Source organism: Zeus faber (assembly GCF_960531495.2).
Source record: "Zeus faber genome assembly, chromosome: 4".
NCBI classification, from domain to species: Eukaryota; Metazoa; Chordata; class Actinopteri; order Zeiformes; family Zeidae; genus Zeus; species Zeus faber.
The window spans coordinates 24,685,003-24,704,138 of NC_137191.1; the positions used below are offsets into that span (position 1 = coordinate 24,685,003).

Below are 19,136 nucleotides of genomic sequence, written 5' to 3' on the forward strand. Positions count from 1 at the left end.
TGTTTATTGGTTTAATCTAATGTGCGCGTGTAAGACAATCAATTGTCAAATTGCAAAGTTGATTGTCCTTTTTGTGCGTTTTCATGCCACCATCCTAATATAAACTTAGAAGAAAGGGCATGCAGCTAGCTAGTCATTATCGCAAAATAACCCCCAACAGGGTGATCAGAATCTCCACTCTGAAGGGGGTTCTTTTGCGATAATGACTGACTGCCTGCACATTGGGGCGATTTAGGAACATAATCAAATTGTGATTTACTTAGACCAATATTTCAGTATGCAATATTTATTTTCTTTTATTTTTTTTTTTAGTTCCTTATCTTCTGTATTATTCACGTACCCATCAATCAACAAAACAATAAATCATTCTGTATTATGACAAACACAATATTGGATAGAGTCAACATATAAACTGCTCTTTCTTGTAGGGCAGGCCAGTGTGATGAAATGAGATGAATGATGCATGAATTGAGATGAATAACATATCTTTATTTAACTGTTGAATTGTAAAAAGAAAAATCTTCAATCACAGCACAATATTGACTGATTGATTTAACTTCAAGCCTTATAATTGTTTGAATCTGAAAATGAATATTCAAAGAATATGCAGTGTTTGAGCAGAAATGTATTATTTTTTATAAAAATGTTGCACGCATACGTCCACGTACATCCTCTTTGTGCGCGCATGTGAGCTTTGTCCGAGCGCAGCTCTGTGTGCTCAGGGACAGCTTGGTGCTCATTAAATAAAAATAAAAAGAGGTTAAAAAAAAAAAAAAGAAAAGACAAAAAACAAACACACAGACACAGTGTTCTGGAAGAGGCTCCGTCCGGACTCTACAGGCGTTCCGGGCTCTGCCAGCAGAACACACCCCGCACAGTGCACCGCAGCCCCGGACAAAGCACTGGGTTGCACCGGGGAGCAGCGCAGAGGTTCGGTCAAAACAATCGCTCAATTAGGCGGCGGGGGGGGGATAAGAGAGTCACCGAGAAAGTGTCCCCATTGTGCACAGTTTTGTTCGATACGCACTTGTTCCGTTCCATGAGGAGACGCAAAATAAAATAAAACACACTGTTCTGGCGTGCCAACCGTGAGCAACCTGGCACACCCATCGCCGGTACTGTCAGAGAGGGAGACAGGTGCGGAAGTTGCGCCCCGATTGATCCCTCTCCATGCCCCTCTTTGGGATGGCGCCCTAGGCAGCTGCCTATCATACCATCTCACCGCGTTCCAAATTATTATGCAAATTGGATTTAAGTGTCATAAACATTACATTTTTTGTTTTTCAATTAAACTCAGGGATGGTATTGTGTCTCAGGGCTCTTTGGATCACTGAAATCAATCTCATACACCTGTGATCATTAGTTTTCCAGGTGAGCCCAATTAAAGGAAAACTACTTAAGCTGCTGGTGCCTCTGGAGTCCCGTGAACCTCAAGGTGTAGGATCCTCCAGAGGCTTGCAGTTGTGCATAAACCTACTATTGGGCCACCCCTAACCAATGCTCACAAGCAGAAACGGTTGCAGTGGGCCCAGAAATACATGAAGACTCATTTTCAAACAGTCTTGTTTACTAATGAGTGTCATGCAACCCTGGATGGTCCAGATGGATGTAGTAGTGGATGGTTGGTGGATGGCCACCATGTCCCAACAAGGCTGCGACATCAGCAAGGAGGTGGCGGAGTCATGTTTTGGGCCGGAATCATGGGAGAGAGCTGGTAGGCCCCTTTAAGGTCCCTGAAGGTGTGAAAATGACCTCAGCAAAGTATAAAGAGTTTCTGACTGATCACTTTCCTCCATGGTACAAAAAGAAGAAGCGTGCCTTCCGTAGCAAAATCATCTTCATGCATGACAATGCACCATCTCATGCTGCAAAGAATACCTCTGTGTCATTGGCTGCTATGGGCATAAAAGGAGAGAAACTCATGGTGTGGCCCCCATCCTCCCCTGAGCTCAACCCTATTGAGAACCTTTGGAGCATCCTCAAGCAAAAGCTCTATGAGGGTGTGAGGCAGTTTGCATCAAAACAGCAGCTCTGGGAGGCTGTTCTGACATCCTGCAAAGAAATTTAAGCAGAAACTCTCCAAAAACTCACAAATTCAATGGATGTGTGTATACCAACGCGGTGTATACGAAGAGCCGGCCCTGGACAGCCCCATTGGTTAGATTGTGCAACATTAAAAAAAAAATAAATATATATATATATATATATATATATATATATATATATATATATATATATATATATATATATATATATATATATAAATATTTATATATATATATATAAATATTTATATATATATATATATATATATATTTTTTTTTTTTTTTTTTTTTTTTTTTATTTCAATAACTAAATAAATAAATAGGAAGAAGAAGAAGAAGAAGAAGAAGAATCACAGCCTTTGCAATTTGAAAATTGCATTCTATTACATTGCAAAGTCTGTTTGAATTTGATTAATCGTTCAGCCCTACTGCACATTATCACGCTTATTGCACGCGCTTAAACAAAATAAAAGAATACATCAAGACAGAATACAATGGATATACAGAAGACACCGGCAGAGAAGTGGTTGCCCGTGGCAACGGTCATTATTAACAGACAGCAGTTATTATTCAGAAATGACTGCTGATTGACCAGTGAGACTGAGTATTTCACAGAGCCGTGTATTAACAGTGTAATAATACATGTCTACATATTGCAGAAAAGCCTTTTAGTGACACTGGAACATAAAAATTTGGGGAGCCATTTCCCTCAACCAAATTGATGGAAACGGACATAATTCACATTCTATTCATTGCAAGGTTGTTAACATTGGTTTAAAATTTCCCCTTTGGGGACTTACGTGGCTGAGCCCTTCTAAACCTTGGTAATATGGAAGACAGACGACCCCGGTATTGCTTGTTTTAAAAACAGCTTTCCGTACGCCCGACGTAGCGTAGGGGAAAATCTAACAAATGTGTTGATAAAAAGCAAAAGGTCCGTGGGCCTGTAGGACATAACAACCAGAGTTCAAAAAGTAAGATGAGTATGATTCCTTTTCGGAGTTTGGCAGCCACTTAGAATCCACAGACTGGAGCCCTCAGACACGTAAGCTGGGGAATTTTTATTTTTTTTACAAAAAATAGTCAAAACTCTGTGTGTGTGTGTGTGTGTGTGTGTGTGTATGTGTGTGTGCATTTACTTCTCTTTCCCAGCCTCTTTCACCAAACCAAGTATCAGGGGAAAAAGAAGAGAAAAAAAATAAAACGCTAACCTCTCGTTACTTTCGAGAGCTCAAATAACAGCACAATATCAACCCCTATTTATTGTTCGGTCTTGAAACCCAAATTCTTGGATTTTACATCAATGTCAGCCGACGTACACTTCATCTCACCCATGCACACACATGCGCTCAAAAGCCAGGAGAAGAATAGATTTCTGAATGAGGGAAGGCAGAAGAAAAACACTTTACAATAAACCGATACATACACGGAACCTTTTCAGTTTGAAAAGCACAAAATGAGGCTGAAGTGGAGAATGTGAAGGAGTGGAAAACAAGGAGTTTGTAAAGTAAATAACATGTGGATAGAGGATCTTGGGAGCTGGCGATGACTGAAGGAGTCGCGAGGGCTGTCAAAAGTGGTAGAGATAGCTTGTGGAAAAAAGAGATTGCGGGACAATAAAGATATGGTATTCGCGAATATGCTTGTGTGTGTGTGTGGTGTGTGTGTGTGTGTGTGTGTGTGTGTGTGTGTGTGTGTAAGTAGTGGAGTCTCAAGATATTGGGAAATTGCATTGGGTGAAAAAAGAATCTTGAGTTCTGGGAATAAGCGGGTGAGAAAATGTGTTTGGGTATTTGTGTTTCTGAATGCATACACTGGTTTTATTTTGTTTTTGTTTTTGTGTGTGTGTGTGTGTGTGTGTGTGTGTGTGTGTGTGTGTGTGTGTGTGTGTGTGTGTGTGTGTGTGTGTGTGTGTGTGTGTGTGTGTATGTGTGTGTGTGTGGGCTTGTGGCATTGGCCGGGTCCCTTGGACAGGAAGTGTGTGCGGTGGAGACGGAGGATTCACCCTCGTTCAGCTGACGAGGGAAATAAAATACTGTAGACCACAGAGAGCAAGAGAGAGGAGGAGAGAGAGAGAGGGGTGAGAGGGGGGAAGAACAGGGGTGGAAAATTGCAGAGGGGAAGGGAGTCAGAGCTTAAACCCGCTGAACTTGTTTGAGAGAGAATGCTGCCGAATTCAAGAGAAGAGTAAGAGGTGAGGGTGTCTCACACACACAAGTGCCTGAATGGACACTGGAGTAGTGATTTGAAAGTTTGACCCTTTACGAGTCACTCAGTAAAATTATCTGCTCGATTTTCTGACTCTTTGTTCCTCTGGTTCAGTCGGTGTGACGCGCAGTTCACAAGTTGAAGATTCACTCAGTCGTGGTCCTCTCGCTCGCCCACTCACTGAATCGAAACTTAAGCAGCTTGCTAGGGCTTGAGGTGCATGCGTGACTCACAGCCCTTCTCTTTCGTCAATCGAGAGTCGAGGGTCGGTGACTCAAGAGTTTGTGAATCGAGTCAATAAATCAGGAGTCAGTGAATCAAGCGTCAGAGAATCAAGAATCAAGAGTCAAGTCAGTGAATCGAGAGTTGAGTCAGTGAATCGAGTCAGTGAATCGCTGAATCAAGAGTCAAGTCAGTGAATCGAGAGTTGAGCATCATACCTGTCCACACACGTACGCGCACGCACACGCACGCACACTCACACACACACCCCCACACACACACACACACACACACACACACACACACACACACACACACACACTCCTTATTCGTTCACGTACTTGCGTGGACCTGCAGGCAGCAGCCCTGGCAGTACAGCAGCGGGGAGGAGCCGTCCTCCTGCAGCCGAGGGTTGGTGGGCGTCGGGGGGCCGTTCTGCTCCCGGAAGGAGAAGCAGATCTCCGGGATCAGGGGCTTGGTCTTCCTCGGACCGCCGGCAGGGCGGGTGGGGCTTTGGACTGGTGGGGGGGGGGAGGAGGAAGAGGAGGTGTGGGATGGGGTGGCGATGGGGGCAGGGGCGAAGGCCGGGAGTGGGCTATTGTCTTCCACCTTGTCTTCAGCCTGCGAGAGAGGACAAACGGACATGGAGAAAGAAAATCCTGGAATGACGGGCAACTTAGATTCAACTCAATGGAACAGTGTCATTTACAATGGTGTAGAGTTAAGACATTTAAATACAGTTGAAAACAAAATAAATAAGAAAAAATGAATAAATAAATACAAATAATGCTGATAAAATAAATAAATCAATAAAATCAATGAAAAAAAAATCTATAAAATAAATTAAAAAAACTATGATGCATAAGATCTACTATAATAACATAACAATACAATTACAAATCAATTGTGAGATTTTAATACATAATTCTTCATCTTGAGCCAAGTGGAATAGAGATACGGTACAGTGAGTCATGTTTATGTATTACAGTGCCTAACCAGGGCTAATCGTGCAAAAAGTTATGTAAAAAAAAAAAAAAACATTCACAGCAATAACAATAAAATGAATCACTGATGGTGCTGCCAGGCGCTATGGATGAAACAATGCACAAAGCGTGTGTATGTATGAGCTACCTGGCAGTAGGGCATGAAGAGTGTGCACACGGCGCAGTGTGGCTGCATTGTGGCAGCGGTGGCGTTGTACTCCCTCTCCGCCGCAAAGTGGCTCTTCCTGCTTTGCCACAGGAAGAGGAGGGGCTTAGCCCAGGCCTCCTCTTCCTGCCACTCCCCCTCCACCAGGCTCGCCTCAGGGGGCTCTGAATTAAGAAGATGGGTAGTTGAGGGTACTTTTAGAACAGGGGTCTCAAAAATCTGGGGGCCACTGGGGCCTGCGTTGAACATCCAAGGGAAGACAAATTTTTTTTACACCACATTAGTGAATTGCCTAATAATGCCTTCTAAAATTAGACGTATTCTTTAAAATAAATCTTCTAAAAATCTGTTATATTGTATTATATTCTGTTTTATATTGTAAAAAAACATAAAATTGCCTGTATGAACTACACAATGTAGTTTTCTACGTAGATATGTCTTCTGTGTTGAGCTATGTATATGCCGAGACATGGTTCAGCAGTAACTACGGTATTCCCTCTGCAGTGTCTACAGTGGTGGTGAACTGTTCATAGTCCCGGAGCCGCTCTTCCTATAGGCAAGATAGGTGGCTGCCTAGGGCGCCATCCTGAGGGGGGGCGCAGAGAGGGAGTGATTGGGGCGCACCTGTCTCCCTCTCTGACGGTACAGACGACGCACACGCAAGCGATGCGCACGCCAGCGTTCTGGTGTGCCCACGATCAGCGCTCCACAACAGTGTGTTTTTATTTTATGTAGGCTATTTTATTTTACGTCTCCTTATGGAACGAAACAAGTGCGTGTGGAACAAAACTGTTGGTAAGGGGGACACTTTCTCTGTGACTCTCTCCCCGATCGCCCCCTCTCCATGCGTTATGCACAGAAAATATAAAAAAATATATTTATGATTCCCCTGATTTATTTATTATTTGTATTTAGTTATTGTATTGTTATTAATTCCCCGTTTAAATGTTATCCCTGGGTAAGCTTATATCTGTTTTATCCTGTTATTGTAATGCATACTTACTGACTGAAAAAAAAAGGACTGCTTGACTTAAAGAATTTTGGTTGACTGACTGGTTTCCAACTGATGATTCGACTCGTCGACCTTCAGGGGGCAGCCCTAATGTCATCTACTGTATGTAAATATAATTTTTTGAGTATAATGTGAATGTTAACACTTGAATGTCTGAGATACACACATTAAGGTGCTTTAGCTACTACAACACACATAGACTTTAGTTGGGCCCAGGTATATTAATTGTCGCCAAAGTATATTGGACCCATTTTAGCTATTTTTATTTATTTATTTATTTATTTTTAATCCGTCAGAGAACGACGCCATCCCAGTCGATTTTAGAAGATGCGGACACGGCTCTCCGCAGGGTTCCGAGCAGGAAGTGATGCTATGTCATTGGAACTCTGATAACTGGAGGTGATGCTGCGTTCAGGGGAAAAAATCTGTATCGGCATCTGTATAACAGTGTATCGGCTACACTGTTATTTTAAACCTCTGTATCAGTTTCAGCCCAGAATTTCACAATTGGTGCACTCCTATTGCACATCTTATTGTTTTACCCAAATTTCGCCACTCTCCTCATCCCAGTTTTCGAGGCACACACGCGCAAAATATATAAAAAAAAAAATACAAAAACAAATTTAAAATGGACCAGCTCGACCCCGACGGAGATGTTATAATTCACGTTCTGTAATGTCCAAACTTATGTTCCGTGCTATTTCCCAGCATGAGTTCTCAATCTTTGTATTTTTAATAGTCATTATCGTGTTATTTATATTTAATAATATATTATAAACATATAGTGGGGTCGCATTAAATTTTCTTGTGAGCTGGATGTGGGCCCTCGGACCTGTGGTTTGACACTCACAGTATTTGAATCCTTCAGTTGAATTAAGATTAAATTAATCTTTACAAAAGATGGGATTGTGCTGGCGGAAAATAATAGGATGCAGCGTTGAAAATAAAATGATAGAATAATTAAAAATAAACTATTATAGTATTAACAGCAGAGCACATTGGGTAAAATAAAATGAAAGAACAAAAATAAATTAAACACTCATGTTATCATGCACATGGTGATTCGTGCTTAATCAAAAGCAAATACCCCCGTCTGGTTGTTTGTTAATTAAGTCTACCCTGAGTCGGAGTCAAAGGTGTGACCTGCATATCAACAGCCATCGCTCCCTCCCCAACGCTGTGTTAATAGACTTGGTGCTAAATCAAATTTAAACCCGTGCAATTTGGCAATGACCTTTTCTTTTTTCCGAGTTGAGAGAATTGAGAAAATATGACATTTCGGATGAATCGGCGCTCGTCTCCATTTCTAAGAAATTGCTCCGAATTATTTAGAGCTCTCATCATCGTCGTCCCAAAAAACGCTGACTCCGAGGCATAAATGGTCATTTCATGGTCATTTTCTAACTGAGGGATAAACAAAACAAAAACGACTGCTGAATTATGCATCCTTCTCCATCACCAAGGAGATGATGAGAGTGAAGGCCCTTGTGTTTGTGTGTGTGTGTGTGTGTGTGTGTGTGTTTGTGTTTATGTGTGTGTGTGTGTGGTCTTACGTGCACATGTACGTGCACTGGAAGTTGTTAATTGAGGACCCCCCTACTGAAAGCAGGAAGAAATAAAGCCCAGATATGAGTATCTAACAGACTGTGGTAGACCCTGGAAGTAAATCTCATTATGGTCTGTTTATGTGTGCAGCACTGTCGTCAGAGCAACCGTTTAGGGATGAAATAAAAGGAAAAAATTAAAGGAAATATGAAATGCGGATAGCAACTCATTCAACTCTCAAAAAAATAAATAAAAAAGAAAAAAAAAGTCACCCAAGAAGCCACTTGCGATATTTAATTTAAAGTGAACATAGTTTCTGATCCAGCAAAGTAGCATCTATTACGATTCATGAGAGTTTCACCTGTCGAATAATTATCAATAGGTAGGATCTGTCGCATTGCTAATTACTGGTATTGTTACCGAAAAGAAAATTTTTATTAATCCGCTGCGACGATACTCGCCTGTAATAAGCAAAACCCGAACTGAATCCAGAGGTCAGAGGGTCGTGGTCTCTGGCCTGTCGCCACTCAGCGCTCGGAGTCTAACCGCACCGATCATTACCCCGGCGGTTCCAAATGATGTGCGCTCAGCTCAAGGCCTAACTGCACATGTTCGTGCTTGTGTGAAGGGTGGAAGCCATTGGGGCCGTTTCAAGTTTTATTGTAGTGCAGTCTTTTTTTTTAATTGTCTCTCTGCTACTTTTATGCATGTCCTGGAGCTGTCAGGACTGAAGATGACTGGAAATTAAGACTCCAAGTCTCAATGATTCCATTGAGAAAGAAAAAAAATGGTCTATGTGAGATTCCTCTGTGTTTAAATTGTCAGAGTCATTACAGTAGAGGTTAGAACTCTGTTTTAACGTGTGTGTGTGTGTGTGTGTGTTTGTTTGTGTATGTGTGTGCGTGCGCATGTGCGCGTGCGTGTGTGTGTGTGTGCCCACCATCGTCGCTGGTGGTCTGTTGTTTAACGGCAGTGGGCACGGCCCTGGCGGTTGGTTTCCTCAGTGGGTGTCTCCAGCTCTTACTGGTCCTCTTCACGGACAGGGCAGGGTACTGGTGTAAAGTAAAAAAATAAAAATAAAAACAATGAACAAAAAACAAATAATCAGACTACAGTACATGTATTAAGAGTTTATGTATATGTTGATTATATTCATTGGTTACATATAATGTAATTACACTTTGATTTTCAGAATTCCCTTATATTATGTATCTGTCTGTGTCTCTGTATCCCTGATGATTACAGTGATAGAAATAAGCCCCTTTCTGACTTGCACTAAAAGCCGTGAATATATTGGCAATGTTCTGTATTGGCGTCATGTGGGAACAGGAGCCGGTATTGATGTTCCGCAAAAGTCGTCCAATAAATTTCCCCGCTCTTGACCTAGTATAATTTCGGAAAATTGCCGGTACAGCTGTAAATGGAAGTGTGTAAAAATGGAAACATTAAAATAACCGTAAAGTGGGCGTGGAGATTAATCAAAATAAAGAATAAATAGTGGGTTATTTAATTTTAGTTATTTCGTACAAATATTTAAAAAATATATTTGTTTTTGGGAAGAAAAAAAAAACATTCTGAAAAATTCCGATCCGAAATGCGGCGCTCGGCTGCAAAGACGAGAAACTGAAACGCGTCCAGTTTCTACAGAGACAGGTCTTTATATTCTTATATTTTATTCTTGTTCTAAAAATTGCCACCCAGACACTAGACATGTCTTTTACAGTTAGGGATGCTGTGCGGCTGTGCACTGACATCAGGCAAAAGTTCTTCGCTTTGCCCGCTGGCTGAGCCATCGCGCAAGCCGGAGGAAGCGAGTAAGCAGACAGGAAGAGAGAGAGTGTAGGACAGGTCGAAAATGATCACACTGATTTAATAACACTGGGTTAGGATTATTGGGTCCGGGGACAGGGGCTCCGTCCACTCTCAGTCAGCGGAGGGAACAGAGTCCGTCCAGGAGGGATGGGGAGACGGGGAGCGAAGCACTGCTCTAAAAACAGACCAGTAGCCTAGTCTTGCGTGATATTAGACACCTCTATCGCGAAATTACGTAATGTATCCGTAACAGTCTATATGGGAACAGAATCCATATGGAACTTTTCCGTAGAGGAGGTCAATGTGGGAATGACAACCTACTACCGATAACTGATATTTTTAAGCAGCCATGTTACGCATTCTATGTGGAAAAGTGCTGCTGAGCGGGGAGCCACAGCTGTCTGCCTGGACTGCTCACATGTGCAACCTGCTGGTGGTTGGTGCGCACTACAGATAGTGGGGGTTTTTCGGGGAAAAAAAAATTACAAATTAACGTGCGGCACTGCTGGAGCCGCGCAAATCGCATTGGCTGAATCCAATGACATCTGTATCTGTGTTTAGAAGATTTAGGATTCTTTGTTCAAAACTACTCACAGCACAAACCTCTCCAGGTTCCAGCTCAGTTTCGTCGCACTCATAGTCGCTGGAGCTGTTTTCCTCCTCTTCCTCCTCCTCCTCTTCCACTGAAGACTCGCTGCTGCTCAGCTGCTCTTCCACCTCATGATCTCTTGTCAGGCCCTCCTCGTCTTCCATGAAGCAGATCCCCTCCTGTGCTCCGGGGGCACAGACTTCCGCCTCTACCTCCGCCTCCCGCTCCCTCTCCCTCTCCAGCTCCCTGCACAGCTTCAGGGCCTCGGCCGCCTCCCCCGCCCGCTGGGGCTCGTAGTCTCCCGGGGGGAGCTCCAGGGGCTCCAGCTGGGCCCAAGTGAGAGGCGGTCCGCCTTCCTCCTTCCTACCCGGGTCGTCATGGAGGTCCGTGACCTCCTTGCACCGTGGCTCGGTCCACATGGTGTAGGGGAGCGGGTCGTGGGTGAAGTCAGACGAGGGCAGCTCTGGGTGGAGGCTCTGGATGAGCACGGCGGGGCTCGGCGAAGTGAGGTTCTTCCAGATGCTGCTGGAAAAGGGTTTGGGCTCCGTGTAGGAGCCATGGGAGTCAAAATGGGCGGGAGAGAATACGCCAGGCTCCAGAAGGGAGTTGGCCATCGGCTGGAGGTGCAGGGACGAGTGAGAGTCGCTTTGGGGGCAGAGGAGAGGCATGGAAGGAGGGGTGGGAGAGCTAGAAGGCAGGAAAGATGGGTCTCTAAGGGTTAAGTCCTCAGAGTTTCCCGTAGATGCTAACTCTGCTAGCTCCGCTCTGTGAACTGGAGGGTTAGCGCCAGCATCCCACTCTGAGGGGACACCATTTTGTGGCTTTGTACGACTGTCCTTCACACAATCAACGACCTTTTTTTGCATATCCTTACCAGCTAAATCAACAGCGTTAGCTTCAGGGAGCAGTGTAGCGGGCCACTGGTGTTTGCATTGGGCGGGGCAATTGTCTTGTTCTAAGGACCGGGACTGGTTTGAGATGGCCGTATTGCTCTCAGTCTCTTCATCTCCTTCCGAGGATGGAGAGCCCGCCGGCGGTGTCTCACGCTGGAGCACGGGCGCCACGTGGTGCGAGAGCGATCCGGACGTTAGGACCTCGTCGGCGAGGGTGAGTGAGGGCATCTCTTGCGTCAGCACGGGAGGCGGAAGGGGGGAGGTTTCAGCCCCGTCGAGCCCCCCCAGCTCAGGGGTGAGGCGCGGCATGTCCGCCCCGTTCCTTTGCAACAGGGGAGGGTGGAGGTTTTCTGAGCTAGGCTGGCCTCCCGTCAGGGACAGCGACGTGTAGCCATCCGGCTCAACTGCCTCCGTGTCACAAAGTTTATCAGTGGAGTTTGGATCGATGGTTGCTGGCGTGGTGGTCTCCATGGTCTCTGCTTCGGGAGCTGGGGTGTCGTCCATCTCCATTCCAGGGTCTATGTTGGCATCTGTGCTTGTTGGTGTTAGCCTAGAGGCCTCCTCACTATGTTGCGGACTGGTTGCGGGGGCTTCCGGGCGACCCGCGGTTGAGGAAGACAAGGCCTCATCGTTGGCCTCCAGAGGTGTGAACCCCATGGAGACGTCCTGAGGGGGTGAGAGGTCTTGTGGTTTTGGAGAGTGAGGCCATGGCGCTTCGAGTGCCGCCTTGGACCTGCAGTCGGGTCCTTCGGCACCAGGGTCCTTGATCTGTGAACCTGAGGGGGGGATGTGGGCCAGCGTCTCTGTCACCGGGCGTTCAGCAACAACAACAATGGGGGAGGCAGGGGGCAGAGGGGCGGTGGAGTGAGAGTAGCGGGACGGCTCGACTTTAGAAAACCCAAAGCCATCACTCTCTACCCGGTTCACCTTGACAACGCACATCTGCCTGCACGAGTCTGTCAGAGGAAAGAGAGGAGGGCGAATGTGTGAAATCTGATTTGACATCAAGTATGTAACACAAACCACTAACATCATGCATTGCTTTGTGCATTTTGCTATCGGCCCAAAAGAGAATTCCTACAAAATAGGAACATTTTATATAAAACAGGGGTCTCAAACTGACCTGAGATTAACCTGGGCCAGGTTGTTTTCTCGGGTGGCCATGTTGAACATCAAGGGAACTGTCCTATTTTTTGTTTACACCACTCATTACCATTTAATCTGTTGTATATTCAAAGAACATTAAATAATGTTACATATGTATGCAAACCTGCATTTTTGTCAGAATGTGCATTGTTGAGAGGTTTATTGTAATTGTTTTATGTATTGTTTATGGCGTTTTTTTCTATTTTTTGTTCATGTTTAGGTTTATTGTATATTGTCATTATTTTATATTGCAATATTGCCAATTTGAGCCTCTCTGTAACAACACAATTTCCCTCCAGGGTTGATAAAGTATCCATCTCTCCACCCAACCATTTAACCATGTATCAAAGCACTGTGAAATGAATTTGAAGGGACAGATTTAACAATACATTAATAAATTGTGCAGCGGGCCAGATGTGGCCCCTGGGCCGGTGGTTAAAGACCCAACTCAGACATACGAGAAAGACATCGCTATAATGACCGACACAATGACCGACACATACATGCATGCCCACACACATGCACAGGGACCCCCACATGAGCACACGTGCACAGCAGACAGGAACCGAGGTCTTAAACAATACCTTGGTGTGCCACCAGTCAGTCTCTTACCAGGGAGCTGGAGAGAGTTCTGATTCTGGCTGTGCTTCTCTTTCTCTGTGTCCCCTTCTTCTTCTTCTTCTTCTTCTTCTTCTTCTTCCTCTTCCTCTTCCTCCTCCTCCTCCTCCTCCTCCTCCTCCTTTGTCCCGCAGGTCGTCGTCGCTTCCAGGGCCCGCCGCACCTTGGGCCCCAGCGGACCCCCCAGACCTCGGCTCTTGCCACTGCCCTCCAGGACCGGGGGCTCCTCCGTCGTCCTGAGGCGCTTGGAGCGCATGCGGGAGTGTGTGCAGCTGCAGGAGGGGGGAGAGAGCGAGGGATCAAAGGAGGGAGATTCACACCAAAAGCCCGATTAACATAGAAAAGCCTTTCAGGCCAGCCTGGAATTTGGCGATTTTTGGGGGGACGAGGCCACTTGACTTTTAAGAGACCGCCACAGATTTCAGAACCGGGTCCCCGATGTTTATGCAGGGAACAACAAAATCCCAAAATAATTAATAAGCATGGAAACAGTAACAAATCGCGAATGTACCAGCTATAATTAAAAGCTGTAAATTACTTGTTCCACTACAAAGAATGCTGTAATATTCAGAGAAGGGCTCTTTTGTTTATTTCCTGAATTAATTTAGAAGTTAGGTACGTGAGAGGTATGGAGAACTCTTTCCCTGCTTAAAGAAACAGGTATTTTTTTCCATTTTTAAATAAACTATAAAAATAATTTAAATTCCAAGCAGCAGACTATTTTTAACTAAATACTGTTAGTGTTAAATGTGATTAAACAAGGTAAGCACGTAAAATAATCCTCATTATTAGTGGTATTAGCATTATAACCACTACTACTATTATTATATTGTTAGTAGTATTTCTGATAGTATTATTATCATGAAATACTGTTGATATATAATACTGTATTTGCACTTTATTTTAGCGTAACTGTCACCTGCCTATATTTGGGCACATAGCTTAAATATAAGCCTAAATATGTAAAAATTTTAGATTTTTTACATACTTTTTGCACAATATTTTTTTATTTGCACTCTTCTGTCAACATGTGCATTTCCTACCCGGGGTTTGATAAAGTGTTATCTCAACCTAGCTTATCTCATAAGAAGTACCCTTTATTGGCTGGCTTGCTCTTGCGGCGTCTCTGCAGCCAGCTCTGGAGCTCGGGCGTCGTCCTGGGCGTGGCCAGCGTGTGGTCCAGTGGTGTTGGGTCCTTCCCCAGCATCCAGCTGGCGTAGCGGTCGGGCTGGAAGCGCTTGACAAAGGGCTCCATGGAGATCTTCACCATGTCCTTACTGCACGTGCACTGCAGCGTGCACAGAGGGAAAGGAGGAGAGAACTGAGCTCACCTTACTAGGTGGACTATTGGGGTGCATACATTCAAGGCTGTTAAGACCAAGACCTACATCTAAGGTTAGAATTCAGGTGAACTCTATTTATTGTAAGACACATTTTCAAGATGTGGCAACCTCAGTCAATCAAGGCTCATCAAACTGAAATGGTCTCATTGTGACCCATTCTTTCCTGTCCTTTCAACACTTCAAATCATAGCACGTCTGAGGGTTACCTGCATGGCCGACTTTCCGTAGTCTATCCAGCGGATGCTGGCAAAGTTGGTGGACTCGGCGCAGTTGAAGCCATGGTTGAAGCCGGCGTGGTACCCGTAAGGGAAGGTGATCATGAACTCTCCCGCTTCCTGAGTGATCTGAATGAATATAGTGGACAGAAGATGTGAGGTGGGCAAATGAAGGAGAACAACTGTTCTAGAAGAAGGCTTGGCAACATTAGCACCGCAGAAACAGGGGTCGAAAAACCACCGAGTGTATACATTTGTGGTCAATGAAAATAAAGGAACAAACAAACAGTTAATTGATATGTAACCCCTTGAGCCTGGTGGGGTTAAAGCGTCATGGAGAATGTCAGCAGATGAGGAATGACTGGTGGGAGGAATCAGGGGTATTTTTCAAAGGGCCCACCTTATCAAAGGGGATTCCATACTTCTTCAGTATAGAGGGGGAGATTAAAGTCATCTTGTGACGAAGAAATGCCTCGCATCCTTTGAAGCTATTGGGAAAGAAACCTGACAAGCGCACACACACACACACACACACACACACACACACACACACACACACACACACACACACACACACACACACACACACAGTTAACGGAGACACTGAGCCAGATTAAAAAGCTTTACTTAAAAAAGCTTCAGCAACAAAGCTTGTTTTTCCCACTACAAGCAAGCAAACACAAAACGGCTGTGACATTTCTTTTACTTTGATGGTTTACAGTGCTGCTTTTTCTTTGGATGCTCAAGTGTCCTGACTTCACCATTGGACACATTTTGCATTACCGCTTTGTGGTTTGCTGAAAAACTCCCTTTCGCTTATTCATGGGCTTATTTCAGCTGGATGGGTATCACTAGCAATTAAATGACAAACGCACTGGCTCTTGGTTTGGATACTGTGATATTTCTGGGGAAATTGCTCTTGCAACTTTTCACTTGTCTAGTCACGTCATGTGCAAAATAAGGAAAGGTCTCATTACTGAAATTACAAGAGGTTCCCAGAACCAAATCTGAAAGGCACATACTACATTATGCTCCTATGTCTGCCTTTTATAAATCATCTTATCTCACGACAAAGAAATTGCATTACAAAATTGTAAAAGTTGTATTATATTTATCTTTATGCTCAATAATAGTAAATTAAATGTGTCCTTACCTGTCGCGAGACGCTCCAGTCGCTTGCCATGCTCTGGTGGGATAGCGTACCTTTAAAAGACAAAAAGAGATCGGCTTATCTGTTTGTTTGTTTGTTTTTGTAATATGGCAAAGTTCCTTACCCAACACTGCATTGAGTTCACGGTCTGGGGAAACCAGTTTATAAGTTCTAGACTGCCACCATGTGGGGAAGAAATGCATAAATAGGAGGGGAAACTGGCCAAGTTCATACACAGCATACTGTGCATAAATGTTAGTGACGCCACTAAAATAGTTCCACAGATTTTCTCATATGTAAAGCACTATCGATATGCTATCAATAATGTTAATCAGGGGTTAAATAAACTGGGATTTGGGAGGTGAACACCTAATTTTGTAAACGTCTGGAAAAATCAATGTATTTTGATGCATATTTGGCTCGGAGGATTTCATGGGAGTCTTCGAGATATACGAGTTCAATCCCGTCCGGAATGCCAATATATTAAAAAAATGACGATGTTGGCAAGGGAGACCCTTCAATATCTTCTTATTAATCTATGTACCAAAGGGTCATGTCCACCCCCAATTTAACCTCTGAATGTAATGTAAAAGGTAATCCAGTTGGTGACTAGTTGCGTTTCTCCAACAGAGAAACCAGAGTTGAGTATTGCTCTTTAAATTCAATTTCTCTCAAAATTATTATTTTTTTATTTTTTTTGGCTTCGTATTACATCCACCTTTGCCACCACAGTGTTGACGCACCCTGAATATAAACTAAAACCCAAGGTTTCAGGCGAAATAAAAAAGGGAAGGAAAAAAAAGAAAAACCCTAGAAAGCTTGACAGAATTCCCTCAAGGGTCCCAATTCCATTTGACTCACACCCTTCCCCCGCAGATCTGTGGCATTTCTCTCATGGTATCAGCTGTCAGCTTTACAGGGCCAGGGGTGTGGGTGGGGGTGGAGAGACCTCAGGTTAGTAAGAATGAGGCGGCATGGGCTGGAGAGGAGCATTTTTAGGCTTCTCTCCTCCAGGGACAAGATGTCAAAATAGCAACCAGATGAAAGTCAATCTGTGTGTGTGCGTGTATACACATTAAATGAAAAGGGCTTGTGTGGATATTTGGGAAAACTACGTCACTGTGTATGTGTGTGTGGCGGTGATACTGATCCCTGTGAAGTTTTGGGGTCTCGCCGCACTAATGAGCACAACTCTCTCCAGGGCAAAGAGAGCGGAAGAGAGAAGTGGAGCGACACAGCCTGACAATGAAGGCCTAAAAAGGAGCAATTCTGTTTTTTTCTGGCCTTCGTACCTTGCCCCTTGTTCCTCGTGTCACTTTCGCTCTACAGATTCACGCAGGCGAAAACATTGTGCTGCACCTTACGCGCAATTTACCCGGCGATTTGTGTGAGGTCGGATCCACCAAAGGTGTCGGCTAATCATGCAGGAGGCAAACAGGATATGGGTACGTTTGAAGATGAAGATGTTTGTACATATGAAGATGGAGCATTGATTCGGCTGATATTAGCGCCGCCACTGTTAGAAGTCACATCTTCCACAACCGTTCTTTGACAAACCTGCGGTATTTAGAAAGTAAATCACATGTATATCTCATCACATTATTCCAGCGATCGCCTGTTAAATGCATATATGTGTGAAGAAAGAGAAGCACACTTTGCGATGACATCCAAGGATGACATCCGCATCCGCGCTTTGCACTTGCAGTTACTGGCTGATAAATGGCGCTTATCTTTATAGAAAGTGAACAAAAGTAAAAAAGTAAATAAATAAAATGTTTAACCAGCACCAATTAGACATTGTCCACTTTAAAATCTGTACACTGTACAACTACTACGCTTTAGCGTCTTTGTCCAGAACAACATAACTATCTCTATGTACTGTATATCTCAACGTGATCAAGTCAAGATCAACCTCAGTCATCTCAACCTGGTTAATAAAAAGGGAAAATTGATCTCTTCAATATGGACCATATGATATTGGTATTCATATATGCATCTAGTCATAAAAATGCTGAATGGTGTAAATGTTTTGATGTGTGGATCATATATAGATTACAATAACCAAGCATGACTTATTACAGCACAGAAACTTGCATAAGAAATTGGAATTATGGATAAAAATTCCCTAATGGAATGTTCATTGGGAAATCATCCTTTAATGTAGCTTCCATTTTTATTGTCTAGAAATACCCAGAGGTGCTCTATTGCAGGACATGAAATAACACCTCAACAGTTATGAAAATGTACAACACCGCGTTCCAAATTATTATGCAAATTGGATTTAAGTGTCATAAACATTACATTTTTTGTTTTTCAATTAATTATTGTGTCTCTTGGCTCTTTGGATCACTGAAATCAATCTCAGACACCTGTGATAATTAGTTTGCCAGGTTGAAAGGAAAACTACTTAAGAAGGACGTTTCAAATTATTAAGCAGGCCACAGGTTTCAAGCAATACGGGAAAGAAAAAGGATCTCTCTGCTGCCGAAAAGCATCAAATAGTGCAATGCCTTGGACAAGGTATGAAAACATTAGATATTTCACAAAACTTAAGCGTGATCATCGTACTGTGAAGAGATTTGTGGCTGATTCAGAGCACAGACGGGTTGGTGCTGATAAAGGCATAATGAGGAAGGTTTCTGCCAGACATTCATGGGATTAAGAGAGCAGCTGCTAAAATGCCTTTACAAAGCAGCAAACAGGTATTTGAAGCTGCTGGTGCCTCTGGAGTCCCGCGAACCTCAAGGTGTAGGATCCTCCAGAGGCTTGCAGTTGTGCATAAACCTACTATTGGGCCACCCCTAACCAATGCTCACAAGCAGAAACGGTTGCAGTGGGCCCAGAAATACATGAAGACTCATTTTCAAACAGTCTTATTTACTGATGAGTGCCATGCAACCCTGGATGGTCCAGATGGATGTAGTAGTGGATGGTTGGTGGATGGCCACCATGTCCCATCAAGGCTGCGACATGAACAAGGAGGTGGCGGAGTCATGTTTTGGGCAGGAATCATAGGGAGAGAGCTGGTAGGCCCCTTTAAGGTCCCTGAAGGTGTGAAAATGGCCTCGGCAAAGTATAAAGAGTTTCTGACTGACCACTTTCTTCCATGGTACAAAAAGAAGAACCGTGCCTTCCGTAGCAAAATCCTCTTCATGCATGACAATGCACCATCTCATGCTGCAAAGAATA

At 43.9% G+C, this 19,136-nt stretch overlaps 1 protein-coding gene across 5 annotated transcripts in view; it reads right to left on the bottom strand.

Annotated features, from left to right (window-relative positions):
* Window positions 1–19,136, bottom strand: part of kdm4c (lysine (K)-specific demethylase 4C) — a 38,366-nt gene that overhangs the window by 13,146 nt on the left and 6,084 nt on the right. For 3 of the 5 annotated variants that reach the window (XM_079999843.1, XM_079999845.1, XM_079999842.1), the window contains exons 6-14: window positions 15,951–16,000; window positions 15,198–15,301; window positions 14,789–14,926; window positions 14,334–14,527; window positions 13,234–13,511; window positions 10,588–12,431; window positions 9,122–9,233; window positions 5,607–5,788; window positions 4,817–5,096 (exon numbers count right to left, since the gene is read on the bottom strand). In XM_079999843.1, coding sequence (XP_079855969.1) covers window positions 4,817–5,096; window positions 5,607–5,788; window positions 9,122–9,233; window positions 10,588–12,431; window positions 13,234–13,511; window positions 14,334–14,527; window positions 14,789–14,926; window positions 15,198–15,301; window positions 15,951–16,000 — 3,182 coding nt within the window. Of the gene's footprint in view, window positions 1–4,816; window positions 5,097–5,606; window positions 5,789–9,121; window positions 9,234–10,587; window positions 12,432–13,233; window positions 13,512–14,333; window positions 14,528–14,788; window positions 14,927–15,197; window positions 15,302–15,950; window positions 16,001–19,136 lie in introns of those variants that run through there. The other 2 variants (XM_079999844.1, XM_079999846.1) reach the window with 2 other exon arrangements.